Source organism: Natrix helvetica, assembly GCF_964273705.1.
Source record: "Natrix helvetica genome assembly, chromosome: 4".
Lineage (NCBI taxonomy): Eukaryota > Metazoa > Chordata > Lepidosauria > Squamata > Natricidae > Natrix > Natrix helvetica.
The window spans coordinates 3652991-3671628 of NC_138550.1; the positions used below are offsets into that span (position 1 = coordinate 3652991).

At 48.0% G+C, this 18638-nt stretch overlaps 1 protein-coding gene across 3 annotated transcripts in view; it reads right to left on the reverse strand.

Annotated features, from left to right (window-relative positions):
- Positions 1-9621: 9621 nt before the first annotated feature.
- The window catches only part of ACER3 (alkaline ceramidase 3), a 41957-nt gene continuing 32940 nt past the window's right edge, over positions 9622-18638 (reverse strand). For 2 of the 3 annotated variants that reach the window (XM_081950176.1, XM_081950174.1), the window contains 2 exons: positions 16673-16718; positions 9622-11429 (listed from right to left, as the gene is read on the reverse strand). In XM_081950176.1, coding sequence (XP_081806302.1) covers positions 11376-11429; positions 16673-16718 — 100 coding nt within the window. In that variant the 3' untranslated portion in view covers positions 9622-11375. Of the gene's footprint in view, positions 11430-15298; positions 16553-16672; positions 16719-18638 lie in introns of those variants that run through there. The other variant, XM_081950175.1, reaches the window with a different exon arrangement.

Here is an 18638-nt window from a genome sequence, read left to right on the forward strand (position 1 = left end):
GGCGCCGCCCGTTGGCATTGCTTGGTGGACGGCACCAGGAAGAGTCCCTCCCTGTGAGAGCGAATTGGTTGCAGGGATGTGTGCGGTAGGATGCGATCCCGCAAGTAGCTAGGTCCTGAGCCATGAGCTTCTACAACTTTTAAGATTCAATCTCCCAAACACCCTCCAGGAAAAACAATCCCTCTTTATCCTAAGAGGTTTCCGGAAGGTAACCGAAGCCATTTCTCGGGGGAAAAGGCCATTTCCAAAGTTCAGGTCAATGACCCCAAAACAACCCTGAGCTCCAAGCTGCTTTCCCCAGCATGATGGAAACGGTTGGGTGCCAAATCCCGCTGGGGAAATGAAGCCTGGATGGTAATCGGGTGCCAAGCCCTCAAAGTGGGGATGGCTTAAAACAGGGGTGTCCAAACTTGGGAACTTTAAGACTTGTGGACTTGTGGATTGTCATCTTTTGCAGCCTCTTGTTGGCTTCCTCTCAGCTTCGGTAGGCAGAGTCCTGGTTTTAAGCCAGGGGTGTCCAAACTTGGCAACTTTAAGACTTGTGGACTTCAACTCCCAGAATTCCCCAGCCAGCTGCTGGGGAATTCTGGGAGTTGAAGTCCACAAGTCTTAAAGTTCCCAAGTTTGGACACCCCTGGCTTAAAACCAGGACTCTGCCTACCGAAGCTGAGAGGAAGCCAACAAGAGGCTGCAAAAGATGACAATTTTAGCCCCAATTTCTCTTGGCTGCTGAAACAGTTGTTAAGTGATTTTGGTCCCATTTTACAACCTTTCTTGTCCGCAAATGAACCACTGCAGTTAAGTTTGTGAAACGGTCGTTAAGTGAATCCGGCTTCCCCATTGACTTCGCTTGTCAGAAGGTCGCAAAAGGAGGTCACATGATGCCAGGACATTGTGACCATCATAAATATGAATCAGAACAGGAAGGGAGGGAGGGGAGGGGAGGGGAGGGGAGGAGAGGAGAGGAGAGGAGAGGAGGAAGGAAGGAAGGAAGGAAGGAAGGAAGGAAGGAAGGATCTCTCCTCGATCAGTTTCCATCCATTATTCTTTCTCTGGCCTTCAGGTGCTTTGGAGAATAGTTTGACTCCTTTTTTTGTGGCAATTCCTAAGATATTGGAAGGAAGGAGAGAGGGAAGGAAGGGAGGAGAGAAAGAAGGGAGGGAGAAGGAAGGAGGGTGGGAAGGAAGGATAGAAGGGAGGGAGGGAGAAGAGCCGAGGGAGTTCACTGTTCCTCAGATATCCGGGTGTGAGTCCCTTGGTGTGAAATGGGGCCCAGGGAGGCAGTTGGGTTTGCTGATTGTATACTTGGCTCCTCGCTATACATCAGCGGCCCTGCCCGAGCTCCTCGAGCTGATCTCGGAGACGGCGGTTGAGATCCCCAGGCTTGTGGTTATGGGGGATTTCAACCTGCCGTCGACGGGAGCAGCGTCTGAGGTGGCTCGGGAGTTCATGGCTTCCATGACAGCCATGGGCCTGACCCAGTTAATTCAGGGCCCCACACACGAAGGTGGCCACACATTGGACCTTGTTTTTGTATCTGAGCAGTGGACGAGTGATCTGGGTATAGGGGACTTTGTTGTTACACCCCTGTCATGGTCGGATCACTCATGTCTCCGGCTGGACTTCCCTGGCGCTACCCCCCACCGCGAGGAGGCGGGACCAGATGGTCCAAGCTGGTACCGCCCCAAGCACCTGATGGAGCCGGATAGGTTCCAGACGGAGCTTGGGCCATTACCTGTAGCCCTGACCCGCGCTCGGTCGGACGACCTAGCGGCCGCCTGGAATAGGGCGGCGGCTGGGGCCTTGGACCGGGTTGCGCCTTTGCGACCTCTCCTGCGGCAGCGACCCACCCGGGCTCCTTGGTATACCGAGGAGCTGAGGGTGATGAAGCGCCATAGGAGACGTCTAGAGAGCAGGTGGAGGTCCTCACGCTCCGAATCTGATCGAACACAGGTAAGAGCCTATTTACGGACCTACCTTGTGGCATTAAGGGCGGCCAAACGTAGATATTGCGCTGCTCTTATTGCGTCCGCGGATAACCGCCCTGCCGCCCTGTTTAGGGTGACCCGCTCCCTCTTGTCACAGAGGACGCAGGGGGCACCCTTGCAGGGCAGAGCAGAGGAGTTTGGGGAATATCTGCAGGATAAAGTCGCTCAGATCCGGAGCGGATGGGCCCCCCTCAGTGGACCAGACGGGCCGCCAACAGCGAGTCTTGTGAGACCATCCTGGGAGGAGTTTGATTCTGTTGCCCCCGAGGATTTGGATAGGTTGCGTGGACGGCTACGACCCACCACATGTTTAATGGACCCGTGTCCCTCCTGGTTGGTACTGGCATCTTGGGAGGTGACCCGAGGCTGGCTTCTGGGCCTGGTGAATGCCTCATTGGGTGAGGGATCCTTACCAGCCGCCTTGAAGGAGGCGGTGGTGAGACCCTTACTTAAGAGGCCTGCACTCGACCCAATGGAGCTAGCTAACTATCGTCCAGTCTCCAACCTTCCGTTTTTAGCGAAGGTTGTCGAGAATGTGGTGGCGCAGCAGTTTCCACAACACCTTGACGAATCCGAGTATCTAGACTCACGCCAGTCCGGCTTCCGACCCGGGCACAGCACAGAGACAGCCTTGGTCGCGTTGGTCGATGATCTCTGGAGGGCCAGAGATAGAGGTTGTTCCTCTATCCTGGTCCTATTAGACCTCTCGGCGGCTTTTGATACCATCGACCATGGTATCCTATTGCGCCGGTTGGAGAGGATAGGAGTCGGAGGTACCGTTCTGCGGTGGTTCGGCTCCTACCTCTCCGACCGGAAGCAATGTGTGTTGACAGGGGGACAGAGGTCGACCCCGAGGCCACTCACTTGTGGAGTGCCACAGGGGTCGGTCCTCTCGCCTCTCCTGTTCAACACATATGTGAAGCCGCTGGGTGAGATCATCCGTGGTTTTGGGGTTGAGTGTCACTTCTACGCTGATGATACCCAGCTGTATATTTCAACCCCAAACCACCCCAACGAGGCTGTCGAAGTGATGTCCCGGTGTTTGGAAGCCGTCGGGGTCTGGATGGGGGACAACAGACTTAAACTCAACCCCTCCAAGACTGAGTGGCTGTGGCTACCGGCACCTCGGTTCAGCCAGCTGATTCCATCGCTGGCCATAGGGGGCGAACAATTGCCCCCTGTGGAACGGGCGCGCAATTTGGGCGTCCTCCTTGATGCCCGGCTGTCAATGGATGACCATGTGGCAGCCGTGGCGAGGGGGGCGTTCCACCAGGTTCGCCTGGTGCGCCAATTGCGCCCCCTACTGGACCGGGATGCCCTACGCACGGTCACTCACGCGTTGGTGACGTCCCGCCTGGATTACTGCAACGCTGTCTACATGGGGCTGCCCTTGGGACGCGCCCGGAGACTGCAGTTAGTTCAGAACGCAGCCGCGCGGGCTGTGATGGGGAGTACAAGATACTCCCACGTAACACCTCTCCTGCGCGAGCTGCACTGGCTACCTGTGGTTTTTCGGGTGCGTTTCAAGGTGCTGATTACCATCTTTAAAGCGCTCCATGGCACGGGACCTAGTTACTTGCGGGATCGCATCCTCCCACATACATCCCTGCGGCCAATTCGCTCACACAGAGAGGGACTTCTCCTGGTGCCGTCCACTAGGCAATGCCAACGGGCGACACCAAGGAGTAGGGCCTTCTCTGTGATGGGCCCAACCCTCTGGAATGACCTCCCCCCCGACATTAGAACCACTACTGACCTCCGCTCCTTCCGGCAAAAATTGAAGACTCACCTGTTCCGATTAGCAGGCCTGGCATAATTACAACTGTCCCTCCTGGCAAATGTATTAACTGGTTATTTTAGGGGTATTGTTTTTAACTTATTGTGTGTGTTTTAGGGGTTCAAAATCCTATATTTATATATATTGCTTTGTACAGTTCTTTTAATTCCATTTTTAACCTCCTCCATTCCAACTGTACATATTCATTTTTTATTGTATTTTGATATATTTTGCATGGACTGTACACCGCCCCGAGTCCCTTTTGGGAGAGGGGGCGGTCTAGAAGCATGAATAATAAATAAATAAATAAATAAAATAAGAAGGAAAGAAGAAAGGAGAGGAGGGAAGAAAGAGAAGGAAGGAAGAAGGAAAGGAGGTGGGAAGAATGGAGAGAAAGGAGGAAGGACGAAGGAAGGAAACAAGGAAGGAAGCAAGGAGAGAAAGAAGGAAGGAAGAAGGAAAGGAGGTGGGAAGGAGAGAAGCGAGGGAGGGAGGAGAGAAGGAAGGAAGGAAAGGAGGGAAGGAAGAAAGGAAGGAAGGAGAGAAGGAAGGATCTCTCCTTGATCAGTTTCCATCCACTTTCCTTGTCTGGCCTTCAGGTGCTTTGGAGAGTAGCTTGACTGCCTCTTCTTTGGGGCAGCCCCTCAAATATTGGAAGATGCTATCGTGTCTCTCCCCCCCCCTTCTTTTCTCCAGACTAGCCAAACCCAAATCCTGCAGCTGTTCTTCATATGTTTTCGTCTCCAGGCCTTTGAGCATCTTAGTTGCTCTTCTCTGAACTTTTTCCAAAGTCTTAACACCCTTTTTTGCAGTGTGGTAACCAAAATTGGTGGCAGTATTCCAGGTGTGGCATTACTAGGGTTTTTATAAAGCGGTACTAATCCTTCACGTCTATTATGGCTGTACGTTGAGGACTAGCTGCATTGAGCAGAACAAAGCTTCGCACTACCATGCCTTTAGGATGGCAAAATTCAAATTTTCTTCCCAGCAGATGGCGGCCTCCGCTTAACTGTGTTGTATTTCTGGAGTAAAACCAAGAAACTAAAGGTTGAATATACAGACAATCCTGGACTTAATGACCCCAGTTGTGGCCCAAAGGTCTGTCATTAAGCGAAACATTTGCGAAGTGAGTTTTTGCCCCGTTTTACGACTTTTCTCCCCGCATTTTGTTAAGCGAATCGCTGCATTCTTAAATTAGTCGCTAATATGTTAAGTGAATCTGGCTTCATTGACTTTGCTTGTCGGAAGGTCACTAAAAGAGGAATCACATGAACCCCCCTCCCCCAGGACACTGCAACCGTCATAAACAGGAACCCGTTAAGCATGCAAATGTAAATCACATGACTGCTGCAACAGGTGTAAGCATGAGAAAAACGGTCAGTAATGTGTGTGTTAGACAACTTTACTTGTCAACTTTGTATCTTGAAAAAGTTCGTTCCAAAGTTCGTTTTTTGGAATAGCATGGGAGAGAGGGGGGGAGGGAGGGAGAGAGAGAGTGTGTGTGTGGTGTGTGTGTTAGACAACTTTACTCGTCAACTTTGAAGACGCGGACTTCAGCCAGCATGGATAAATTCTGGGAATTGAAGTCCAGAAGTCTTAAAAGTTGGTGAGGTTTCAAGATTCCTGTCACTGGAGGGGAAAAAAAGGAGACCACAGTGAAATTTTAATTAAAAAACAAATGTCCTTTAATGGTATTGATTAGCTATAAATTCATAATTAGTGCTTTAAGAATAAACGGATTAAATACATTGTTCTCAAAAAGCCATTATAGATTGTCCTTTATGTATCTATATTTAGAGATACGGGCAAGACAAAACCCCATTAGACGTATTTCAATATATCAAAATGCTTCAACGTTGTTTATTACATTGGTCTTTTTACAGAGTTAGCTGCTGTTTCCATAATTCAGCCACGGAAAATTTACCTGTAAAATAGGAGAGAGGGAAAAAAAACAAAAAAAAACCCCAACCCAGATCTAGATTAAATAAAAACCATAATAAAAACCATAGTGGTTTGGTTGCTTTCCATAATAATATTAATAATAATAATAATAATACAAAGATATCACTTATTCCTTTTGGCAGGCGGAGTCCAAGACTCGCGTTTCAAAGTAAAGCATTTCAGAATCAGTGCATTGAAGTTTGTCATCGTCCCCCCCCCCCCCCAAAAGCAAACAATCCCAGTTAGAAGGTTGTTAAGCGTCCTCCGAGACAGGTTACAATTTAGAAGCTTAGAAATGAAATTCGAATTAAAAACAGAAAGGATATATTCCACTGGCTTGGGGGGGGGGGGTGTCTGCCTCGCTGCAAGAGCCAAAGCTGCAGAGGTGGAAGTATTTCTCTGAACATCTGGCAGGGGCCTTGGAGAACACCTGGCAGGGCGAAGTGGAGCACCAGGGAACATCCTTCTACTTCGTCTTAAACACATCATCATCATTTCCTTTTAACGGCCCCATAATCCCTTGCAGGGTTGAGTCGGGGGCAACGGAATGGAGCGGAGTGTTTACTGGCCAGATACCCTTCCTGTTGCCAGTACGGAGTTTTCTTCAGCAGGGATATATTCTCATTGTGCCCAAAGAGAGAGAGAGAAATATCTGCCTCTATGAGAAACATGGGAATTCTGGGAGTTGAAGTCCACTCAGCTTCAAGTTGCCGAGGTTGAGAAATACTGAATTCAGGTCTGTCTAGGAGCTCCTTGGCGTTGTTGTTGTTTTTTAATGGTCTGATGGCCAAGTCAGGTTTCCGCCAAAACCAGGACATAAAATAGTCAAATGTTCTTCATTTCCAACTGTAGCTTGGTACTCCTTGGGGCAGAATCCTAAACATTTGGGGGTAAGTACGGGGGGAGAACGGAGCGATATAAGGGTTTCTGTAAGCAATTCTGGGAAACAATCCAATCTCTGCAGTACTTGTAAGCTGAGATGTTCCATCTTGGTTTAAGCATTGCAAGATACTTTTTCCGATCCTCAATCATTACACAGAGGTTGTTTCCGCCGACATTATTTGAATAAAGATCCACTGTTAGGAATCCAGCGAAGCAATGCTAGGTACTGAATGGATTCTCAAAAGGATTTGGCAGGAAGGAGCCGTTAACAAGGGCAGGGGAGGAAGGGAAGCCAAATCGTGATTAGTTTAACCATGGTTTATTGAGTCAGCCACAATCAATTGGATTTTTCCATCATCGAATCATACTTTATTATACTTTAGCGGGGGGATAACCGATAAAATTTCGAGGTTGGGAGAAGAACTGAAGCCGGTTAGCAAAACATGATTTCAGCCCAGGAGAAAAAGAAAAAAAGGTTAGAAAGAAACTCAAGATTGCAAGGTCTTGATTTTCCTTGGTATATAGGAGGAAGGAAGGAAAATATTTTGAGATCAGATCAACTTGGCCCACTGGAAGGATCTGTGGCTAATTAAAATAAAACGAATCACACTCAAAAAAGGGGGGATCCAATTTTGCAAAACAAATTCCCATAGATTGTGAGCCCTTCTTTTCGATTCGCCCAGCTAATTTCCATTTGGGGAACATTTTGTTCATGGCTGCTAAGTGAATCGGGCTTCCCCACTGATTTTGCTGGTCAGAAAGTCCCAAAAGGCACTCTCACAGGACTCCCACCCGGGACACAGTGCAATTGGCATAAGTACATGGCATTGCCAAGCATTTCCATTTGGGTCCGGTGACCGGAGGCGAGGCGAGGGGTGGGGGGAAGCTGCAACAGTCGCGTGAAAAGCGGTCAAAAACAACGTTTTTCCCAGTGCCGCTGTAACTTTGAATGGTCGTAAATCAAGAACTAGCTGTACCCCAACCGGATGCTAATTTGACATCTGGCTTGCCGAACTGGTAGTTGCAAGGACTGGCTGGCCCCGCCCACCCTGCCCCTCCCAGGAGTCTCCACGCGGTTTGTTTTGGATGGCAGTTAAGTGCAGGGCCAACACGGAGGCTCGGAGAGGGCAAAAAACAGGCCTCCCGGAAGGCTGGAAATGAGCCTGTTTCCAGCCTCTGGAGCCCAGGCGAGGCTGTTTTCGCCCTCCCGGAGGCTCAAAAAAGCTTCCGGAGTCTGGAGAGGGTGAAAACGCCCCCCCCCCCATGGTGCAGGAGGTGGAGTAGGCCACACCCACCATGGCCACGCCCACCTAGCAACCGGGGGCAGAGAACGGGTTGCTAACATTTCTGAATCCCACCCCTGTGTTAAGGCATATCTAACACTACAGGTAGTCCTTGACCTACAACCACAATTGAGCCCACAAATTTTGGTCGCAATGCGAGGCATCTGTTAAGTGAGTTTTGCCCTGTTTTACGGCTTTTCTTGTTAAGTGAATCACTGCAGCTGTTTCCGTGAGTCACGTGGTTGTTAAGCGAATCTGGCTCTCCCTGTTGACTTCCCTCATCAGGCAGTCGCAAAAGGCGATCGCGTGACCCACCCCCGGGACGCTGCGACCGTCATAAATACGAGTCAGCGGCCAAGCGCCTGAATTTTGATGCCGTGACCACGGAGAGGCTGCAACGGTCGTTAAGTGTGAGAAAGGGCCATAAGTCACTTTTTTTTTTGAGTGCCGTTGTTAACGTCTTAGAACGGTCATTAAATGAATGGATGTAAGTCAAGAACTAGCTGTGTTCTTCCCAGCATTATTACCAGTTTAGTGTCTGGTAATTTGGCAGTAAATTAGGGAGGGGAGTAAATTGCTTTTAAGGAAGTGACGCCTCTGGCATGGGCGCCATAGGTTCGCCATCAGGGGGTGTATACTTTGCGCGGTTTCAGCCTACATTCATTCAATTTAAATTCTCCCCACCACGTTATGGGCCTGGATTTTAGGAGGAAACTGTTTCTGAGGCTAGGTGTAACATTGCACAATTCTGAACCAGAGCCTCGCGAAGGAGCCAACGGCTGAATGTTGTACAACTACAGCTTAAAGAATAATAAGAATAAAAATAAGAGCAGCTCTAGAGAAGATTGATGGCTCTTTGGCCATGAAAACAAAGAGTTAGGCAGCTTGTCAAAGTTGTCTAATGGTAGCTAATTGTCCCTGGAAGGCAGACCTGGCAAAATTCGAGCAAAAAGAAAAAAAAGAAAGATTGGGTGAGTAAGCGGCCTGCTTGCTTTCAACATCCCACAGGACACGGCTAGGAAAATTCCCAGGAAGAAAAATTGGAATTTAAGCAGCCCGAGGTGGTAGAGATTAAAAGAGCTGCAAACATCCTTTTACACCAGGGGTGAAATGGTACTGGGTCTGACCGCTTCGCTAGAACCGGTAGCAAAAAATGCTAAGGCTCGCCAGAACCGGTAGCAAAAAATGCTAAGGCTCGCCAGAACCGGTAGCAAAAAAAGGTTTAAAAAGTGGGGGGGGGGGGGGGGGGAAGAGGATTCCGTGACATTCGGCTCTGCTTTGCAATCGTCGGAAACTTTTTTCCCACTTTTAAAAGCATTTTTTAAACTATTTATTTGCTGGAATCACTGGTTAAAAAACGCTTTAAAAAGAAGGGAAAAAATGGTTCCGACAATCGCACGGATCAACTGGAGGCCAAGCGATCGTCGGACCCTCTTTTATTTCACTTTTTAAAGTGTTTTTTTTTCCCCTGCCGGTTCGGGCGAATAGGTAGGGCAGGGGTGTCCAAACTTGGGAACTTTAAGACTTGTGGACTTCAACTCCCAGAATTCCCCAGCCAGCATGGCTGGCTGGGGAATTCTGGGAGTTGAAGTCCACAAGTCTTAAAGTTCCCAAGTTTGGACACCCCTGGCTTTAGACCCTTAAATAAGGCGCCTCCTTCCTGGAGAACTCTCCCCCTTCAAGAAAGAAAATCTATTGGGGAGGAATTTGGAGCGTGTCTATTGGAAGAAAAGAAGAAAGCCTTTTTCCCAAGAGTTGTGGAGGCTTTTAAGAAAAGACTGGAACGTCATTTGTCTGGAATGGTGCAGGCCGATGTTGGAGACCTTTTTTCGGCAGCCAGTGCACAAACCGGAATGCGCTTGCAGGCGCCTGCCAGATGGTCTTTGGCGTTTCCGACACGCAAATGCATGGCGGTCAACTGGTCTTGTGGAGTATCAGAAACCTGGACGGTGTGTGCAGGCCTGTTTTTTGGGCGGGTCTGGTTGTTTTTCAGGCCTTTTTGGGGAGGGCAGGTCTTTTCAGTGTTTGAATGATTCCAGTGTTTTTCTTCCCAGTTGGAACTGGCCCAAAAATGGCCCAAAAAAGGCCTGAAAATGACCCGCAAAACGGCCTGAAAATGGCCCCAAAAGGTCCGGAGAACAGCCTGGGTTTTGGCTGTTTTTCAAGCCTTTTTCAGGCCGTTTTTTTGGGGCAGATCTTTTCAGTATTTGAATGTTTCCAGTGTCTTTCTTCCTACTTGGAATTAGTCGAATTGGCCCGAAAAAGGCCTGAAAATGACATGGGAAATGGCCCCAAAAGGCCCGGAAAATGGCCTGTTTTGGGCCCGTTTTCTGGCACTCCGAGGCCTGCGAACGCCAGCTGGGAAACCAGAAGAGTAGCTGGTGATGGTGCACGTGCCCACAGAGACGGCTAGGCATGCCACCTCTGGCACATGTGCCATAGGTTGGCCATCACGGATGTAGGGTCTCCTGCCTGAGCAGGGGGTTGGACTAGAAGACCCGAGCACCTGTAGAGCCTCCCCTTTGAGGAGGCTGCATTAATCCACGGGCTTCGTTAAAAGCAGTTTACTCCCCTCCTGATGCTCCCTGGAAGTGTGGGCTCACAGCCTGCCATGAGTTCCACGGATTTGGACTGGGAAGGATTTGCAAAAGAAGTGGGAAAACTGATGGGAGATATATATACTATATATATATAGTTCCCCCTACTCCCTCTACACTGATTAAGTTACCTAGTTGAGTCATGAAACGTCTGCAAGAAAACAACCAAGCTCAAAGATCAACAAGGACCCCTCAACTCCTACTCCTCCTCCTCCATCACTCCACAAACCCCTCTCTCTTCTAGCACTGATGAGGTTACCTAGTTGGGTCATGAAACGTCTGCAAGGAAACAACTGAGTTCGAAGAGCACCAAGGACCCTCTCGTTCTCCCCTCCCCCTGCTTATTACAAGATGACCGTAATGAGGAAATACAAATACTGAGTCTCCTAGAACAAGGATCTCCATCTTGGGCAACTTGAGGACTTCAACTCCCAGAATTCCATCAGGAATGAGGGATTCTGGGAGTTGAAGCCCCCCCAGTCTTACAGTTGCCAAGGTTGGCAGATGTCCGTCTTGGAACATAAACAGATTGGAGGTTGTTTCGTGATCCAGACAGACGCCTTGGCTTCCAACCATGGAGCGGACATCTCAGCGGTCAAATAAAAACCTCAGGAGTGGGGAAAACAGCACAGCCATTGCTTGGGCCCAGGCATTGCCACCCTAGATAAGGTCTTCAGAAACCCAAATATGGTGGTACGGCTTTAACAATGCAAGGACGAGGAAAACCTCCCATCGAGGGGTTGGTAGATGTGAGGACGCTTGACCTGTTGGGATTGCTTCGTCGTTCCGGGAGCGGAGAAAGGAAGGAAGGAAGGAATTTTTTTTTTGTAGTGCCAAGAGCTTCCCACGGGGCAGTCGAAGGGCTCCAAAGACGCTGCCTGGGACTTCTTCTTCGACACGTTGCTTCTTAGGGCTTCTTCGGTGATTCTACTAAGAGAACGGGCCAAATCCCGAAGAGGAACTATTGAAAAAAAAGAAGAAGAAAAATTGTTAGGCTGTTGGGTCAAGGAAGGAAAGCAAGAATGAATGAATGGAGGGAGGGAGGGAGGGAGGGAAAGGAAAAGGAAGGGAGGGAAAGGGGAAGGAAAGAAGGAAGAAAGAGAAAGGGAAAGGAAGGAAGAAATGGAGGGAGGGAGGGAAAGAAAGAAAGAAAGGGAGGGAAGGAAAGGAAAAGGGAGGGAGGGAAAGAAAGGAAGGGAGGGAGGGAAGAGAGGGAAAGGAAAAAGAAGGGAGGGAAAGGGGAAGGAAAGAAGGAAGAAAGAGAAAGGGGAAGGGGAAGGAAGGAAGAAATGGAGGGAGGGAGGGAAAGAAAGAAAGGGAGGGAGGGAGGGAGAGAGGGAAAGGAAAAGGGAAAGGGAAAGGAAAAGGAAGGGAGGGAAAGGGGAAGGAAGGAAGGAAGGAAGGAAGGAAGGAAGAAAGAAAGGGAAAGAAAAAGGGAAAAGGAAGGAAAGGAGGAAAGAAGGAGAGGAACTAAGGGGAAAGGGGAGAGAGAAAGAAGAGAGTGAGAAAGGAAGGTATTTTAATTATTCTCATGTTTTCAATGGCCTTAAATTCACCTAGAAAAGAAAGCAAAAAAAAAAAAAAACCCTCATAAAAGTTCAAAAGAGCAGATTTCATGAATAACTCTCAATCCCAGAATGCTTTGCAGGGGAGCCATTGTACTTAAAACAAGGACGGAACTGTTTCGAATTGGCAATCCAGGGAAAACTCCACCTATGGGAAGGAAGGAGCCCTGGTGGCCCAGTGGTTAGAATGCCATATTGCAGGCTAACTCTGCCCACCATCAGGCGTTCGATTCTGGTTGACTCAGTCTTCCAACCTTCTGTGGTCGGTAAAACGAGGACCCAGATTGTTTGGTGTAATATGCTGACACTGTAAACCACTTAGGGAGGGAGGGAGGGAGGGAGGGAGGGAGGGAGGGAGGAAGGAAGGAAGGAAGGAAGGAAGGAAGGAAAGGAAGGAAGGAAGGAGAAGAGGAAGGAAGGAAGGAAGGAAGGAAGGAAGGAAGGAAGGAAGGAAGGAAGGAAGGGAAGGAAGGAAGCTTACCTCCCTGAAGAAGCTCATCTGGTTATTAGTCATCTGCAGTTAATTACAGGTAGTCCTCGACTTACAGCAGTTCATTTATTGACCATTCAAAGTTATTACAGCACCGAAAAAAGTGTCCGGTTTTCACACTTAACCCCGTTGCATCATCCCCCCGTTCACATGATCAAAATTCAAACGTTTGGCAACTGATTCATACTTATGATGGCCGCAGTGTCCCGGGGTCACATGATCCCATTGCAACCTTCTGACGAACAAAGCCAGATTCATTTAACAACCGGGTTACCAACTTAACAACCGAGGCGAGGAAGGTCGTGAAATGGGGCAAAATTCACTCAACAACTGTCTCGCTTAGCAACCGAAATGTTGAACTCAATTGTGGCCGTAAGTAGAGGACTCCCTGTACTTATCTCTATATGCCTTATGCATGCTAGGTTTGTACCCGAGGGAGGAGAAAGTAATACAGGTTGACTTCTGACCACAACAGCGATCGCACAGGGACTTCTATGCCGCTTTCCAGTGTTTCCCAGCCTTGGTTTAGAGTCAGCCTCTTGCCCCCAACAATCTGGGTCCTCGTTTTACGACCTCAGGACAAAAGGCTGAATTAACCTTGAGGCGGTCAGGATTGAACTTCTGGCACTGAATAGGGTTAGCCTGCAATATTGTATTCTAACCACTGTGCCATCATGGCCCTTCCTTCCTTCTAGTCCTTTTTCCCTTTCTTTCTTCCTTCCTGGTAGTCCTTTTCCTTCCTTCCTTCCTTCCTTCCTTCCTTGTAGTCCTTTTTCCTTCCTTCTTTCCTTCCTTGTAGTCCCTTTTCCTTCCTTTCTTTCTTCCTTGTAGTCCTTTTCCTTTCTTCCTTTCCTTCATGTAGTCTTTCACTTCCTTTCTTTCTTCCTTCCTTGTAGTCATTCCTTCCTTCCTTGTAGTCCTTTTTCCTTCCTTCCTTCCTTCCTTCCTTGTAGTCCTTTTTCCTTCCTTCCTTGTAGTCCTTTTTCCTTCCTTCCTTCCTTCCTTCCTTCCTTCCTTCCTTGTAGTCCTTTTTCCTCCCTTCCTCCCTTCCTTGTAGTCCTTTTTCCTTCCTTCCTTGTAGTCCTTTTTCCTTCCTTCCTTGTAGTCCTTTTGCCTTCCTTCCTTCCTCTCCAAGTGGTTTACAATGTCAGCCTCTTGCCCCCAACAATCTGGTCTTTCATTTTACCGACCTCGGAAGGACAAAATGCTAAATTAACCTTCAGCCGGTCAGGAACCAACTGCTGGCAGTGGGCAGAATTAGCCTGCAATACTGCATTCTCACCACTGCGCCACCAGGGCTCAGTGAGCCCCAAATTTCCCGTTTTTAAGCCAGGCATTTCCTAAGTGAGTTTTGCCTCATTTTATGACCTTTCTTGCCACAGTTGTTAAGTGAATCCAGCTTCCCCATTGACTCTGCTTGTCAGAAGGTCACGAAAGATTATCACGTAATCCCGGGACACTGCAGCCGTCATAAATATAAGCCCTTTGCCAAGTGCCTGAACTTGGATCACATGACCAGAGGGATGCTGCAACGGCCGTTAAGTGTGAAAACCGGTCATAAGTCACATTTTTCAGTGCCGTTGCAACTTTGAACGGTCCCTAAGCAAAATGTTGTCAAGTCGAAGACTGCCTGTATTGTAATTCGGTTACGTAGAATGCAGGAAACATTCCCAAAACAAAAGGAGATTTAGCCAGATGCTGATAATCCCAGAGGTGTTTTTTCAAAAGGCAACTGGGCTTTCTTGGATTTTTTCCCCTTGAAGACGTTTCGCTTCTCACCCGAGAAGCTTCTTCACTTCTGACTGAAGAACAGAAGAACCTTCTTGGATGAGAAGCTAAATGTCTTCAAGGGAAAAAACCAAGAACGTCCAGTTGTCTTTTGATAAAACACCTTTGGGACAACTATTAACAGATAAGGCCTTGGGAAGGCCACACTTGGAATATTGCATCCAGTTTTGGTGGCCAAGATATAAAAAAAGATGTGGAGACTCTAGAAAGAGTGCAGAGAAGAGCGACAAAGAGGATTCAGGGACTGGAGGCTGAAACATATGAAGAACGGTTGCAGGAACTGGGTACGTCTAGTTTAATGAAAAGAAGGACTAGGGGAGACATGATAGCAGTCTTCCAATATCTCAGGGGTTGCCACAAAGAAGAGGCAGTCAAGCTATTCTCCAAGGCACCTGAGGGCAGAACAAGAAGCAATGGGTGGAAACTAATCAAGGAGAGAAGCAACTTAGCACTGAGGAGAAATTTCCTTATCTGAAATAGCATTGGTTCTCCTGCTTGAGCAGGGGGTTTGTCTAGAAGACCTCCAAGGTCCTTTCCAGCTTGCTCATTCATTCATTCATTCATTCATTCATTCCTTCCATTCATTCATTCATGGTAAGGTAAGGTAAAGTAAAGTAAAATAATAAAACAAACCAATAACATAATAAAGTAATAAAATTTAAAAAAATAATTTCAGGGAAAGACTGGCAGCTTTGGGAAAACCCAAAAGGTTGTATCTTGTATTTCTGTTTGCATCCATGCTCTGGGTCAGGGGTGTTCAATCTTGACCAGTTTAAGACCTGTGGACTTCAACTCCCAGGAGACACTGGGCAGACACTTGTCTGAAATGGTCTAGGGCAGGGGTGTCCAAACTTGGAAACTTTAAGACTTGTGGACTTCAACTCCCAGAATTCCCCAGCCAGTGCTGGCTGGGGAATTCTGGGAGTTGAAGTCCACAAGTCTTAAAGTTCCCAAGTTTGGACACCCCTGCTCTAGGGTCTCCTGCTTGAGCAGGGGGTTGGACTGGAAGACCTCCGAGAGTCCCTTCCACCAGCTCTATCCCGATTAGATTCTAGTGTTTTTTTTCAGTGCCATTATAACTCTCAACTGTAAATTGAGTTGCTACCTTTTGCTCCTGGAAGAACGGCTAGTGAATAAAACTCGGGCTGTAGGCATTTATCTTTATGGGTTTATTTTTATTCTTGGCCTGTTTTGAAATAACAAAGCAGCGCTTTGCTTCCATCCAACAACCCAAGGTCTGTGTCTTACATACTGAGTAAGAGCTCCCCTTGATAATACAGGATTCAAAAGAGGCCCGGAATATAAATATAAATCCATCCAACGAGACAAGAGAAATATGCACAGGAGATATTCGGATAGCTTCGTGTCGCAAGGAGACCTGTCATCCGCTCATCAAATCTATGTGCATTGGAAGAGACCGTTGTAACTTCGAAGGGTCACAGAATGAGTGGTTGTAAACCGAGGATTACCTTTAATTCAATTTTTTGTCAGTTAATCAAGTCGTTACGCAGAGCCTCAAGATGTTAAAAGACATTTCGATAGGCTGCCTTAAGCAAACTAGACTCCGATTTGGAGTTACAGGTAGTTCTTGACTTACCAGAGTTCATTTAGTGACCGTTGGAAGTTACAATGGCACTGAAAAAAGGGACGTATGGCCGTTTTTCACACTTATGACCAATTTGGGCATTTGGCAACTGATTCATATTTATGACGGTCGCAGCGTCCTGGAGGCCAACTGCTCCCTTTTTGTGCCCTTCTGACATGCAGGGTCAATGGGGAGACTCAATTCACTTAACATCTGTGTGACTGATAGAACAACTGCAGCGGTTCACTTAACAACCGTGGCAAGAAATGTTACAAAACGGGGCAAAATTCACTTTAACAAATGTTTCGCGGACATTTGTGGCTCAATTGTGGTCGCAAGCCGAGGACTACCTGTACTGATAAATCAAACTCCGTAGCTGGGATCACCCTGTCGGCTTCTCCACTTTCTCAGGCGTCTTTTAAGCCGAGAGGCTTTGGGATAAAATTACAAGTCAACAAATTCTCAAGGGGGAAAACAGACATTGTTTATTCTGCAAATGTTGGAATAGCAAACGCAAGCATTAAATGCGACAAATCTTTCAACGCAATAAAAGAAAATAAATAGATTTCTGGATGCAGGAAGAAAGCCCTTATATCCTCTTCTCAAAGTTATATTGACTCTGCACCTTTTATATATGCCGTAACTTTTGTTTTTCTCTACAATAAACAAACAAAAAAAAATCACTTATCCACTACTTCAGGTTTGCCCTAAGAAGCTATTTAGCTATTGGGGGGAAGGGGTGAAAAGCCCACTGGACAGGGTCTTTAGCACCTTACCTTGACCTTTGGCCTGCATTTCAGGTAAAGTGTCCGGGAATATAAACTAGAATCAGAAGAAGAAAAGGGGGGAAAAGGAGATTAAAAGAAAGAGTTTGGATAAATCAGCTTGAGTCAACCTCACTGCCTGGTCCTCTCTTGAACTCAGCTCCACCTCTGGGACCAGCTAGGAGGCTGTGACTGATCCTTCCTTCCTTCCTTCCCTCGTCTGCCGATCCATCCTTCCACCTTCCTTCCTTCCTTCCCTCGTCTGCCGATCCATCCTTCCACCTTCCTTCCTTCCTTCCCCCTCCAATATCTGCCCGTCCGTCCACCCTCCCTAATGTCTGCCCATCTGTCCTTTCATCTTCCTTCCATCCTTCCCTACCCAATGTCCGTCCATCCATCTTCCTTCCCTCTGCAATGTCTATCCATCCACCTTCCTTCCATCCTTCCCTATCCAATGTCTATCCATTCATCCATCCATCCATCCATCCATCCTTCCCTATCCAATGTCTGTCCATCTACCCACCCTTCCTTCCCTAGCTAGTCCATCCATCCATCCATCCATCCATCCATCCACTCTTCCTTCCTTCCCTATCCAATGTCCATCCATCCATCCATCCATCCCTCTCCAATGTGAATCCATCCATCCATCCATCCTTCCATCCTTCCCTATCCAATGTCTGTCCATCTACCCACCCTTCCTTCCCTAGCTAGTCCATCCATCCATCCATCCATCCATCCATCCATCCATCCATCCACTCTTCCTTCCTTCCCTATCCAATGTCCATCCATCCATCCATCCATCCATCCCTCTCCAATGTGAATCCATCCATCCATCCTTCCATCCTTCCCTATCCAATGTCTGTCCATCTACCCACCCTTCCTTCCCTAGCTAGTCCATCCATCCATCCATCCATCCATCCACTCTTCCTTCCTTCCCTATCCAATGTCCATCCATCCATCCATCCCTCTCCAATGTGAATCCATCCATCCATCCTTCCATCCTTCCCTATCCAATGTCTGTCCATCTACCCACCCTTCCTTCCCTAGCTAGTCCATCCATCCATCCATCCATCCATCCATCCACTCTTCCTTCCTTCCCTATCCAATGTCCATCCATCCATCCATCCATCCATCCCTCTCCAATGTGAATCCATCCATCCATCCATCCTTCCATCCTTCCCTATCCAATGTCTGTCCATCTACCCACCCTTCCTTCCCTAGCTAGTCCATCCATCCATCCATCCATCCATCCATCCATCCACTCTTCCTTCCTTCCCTATCCAATGTCCATCCATCCATCCATCCATCCATCCCTCTCCAATGTGAATCCATCCTTCCATCCTTCCCTATCCAATGTCTGTCCATCTACCCACCCTTCCTTCCCTAGCTAGTCCATCCATCCATCCATCCATCCATCCATCCATCCATCCATCCATCCACTCTTCCTTCCTTCCCTATCCAATGTCCATCCATCCATCCATCCATCCATCCCTCTCCAATGTGAATCCATCCTTCCATCCTTCCCTATCCAATGTCTGTCCATCTACCCACCCTTCCTTCCCTAGCTAGTCCATCCATCCATCCATCCATCCATCCATCCATCCATCCATCCATCCACTCTTCCTTCCTTCCCTATCCAATGTCCATCCATCCATCCATCCATCCCTCTCCAATGTGAATCCATCCATCCATCCATCCTTCCATCCTTCCGTATCCAATGTCTGTCCATCTACCCACCCTTCCTTCCCTAGCTAGTCCATCCATCCATCCATCCATCCATCCACTCTTCCTTCCTTCCCTATCCAATGTCCATCCATCCATCCATCCATCCCTCTCCAATGTGAATCCATCCATCCATCCATCCATCCTTCCCTATCCAATGTCTGTCCATCTACCCACCCTTCCTTCCCTAGCTAGTCCATCCATCCATCCATCCATCCATCCATCCCTCTCCAATGTGAATTCATCCATCCATTCA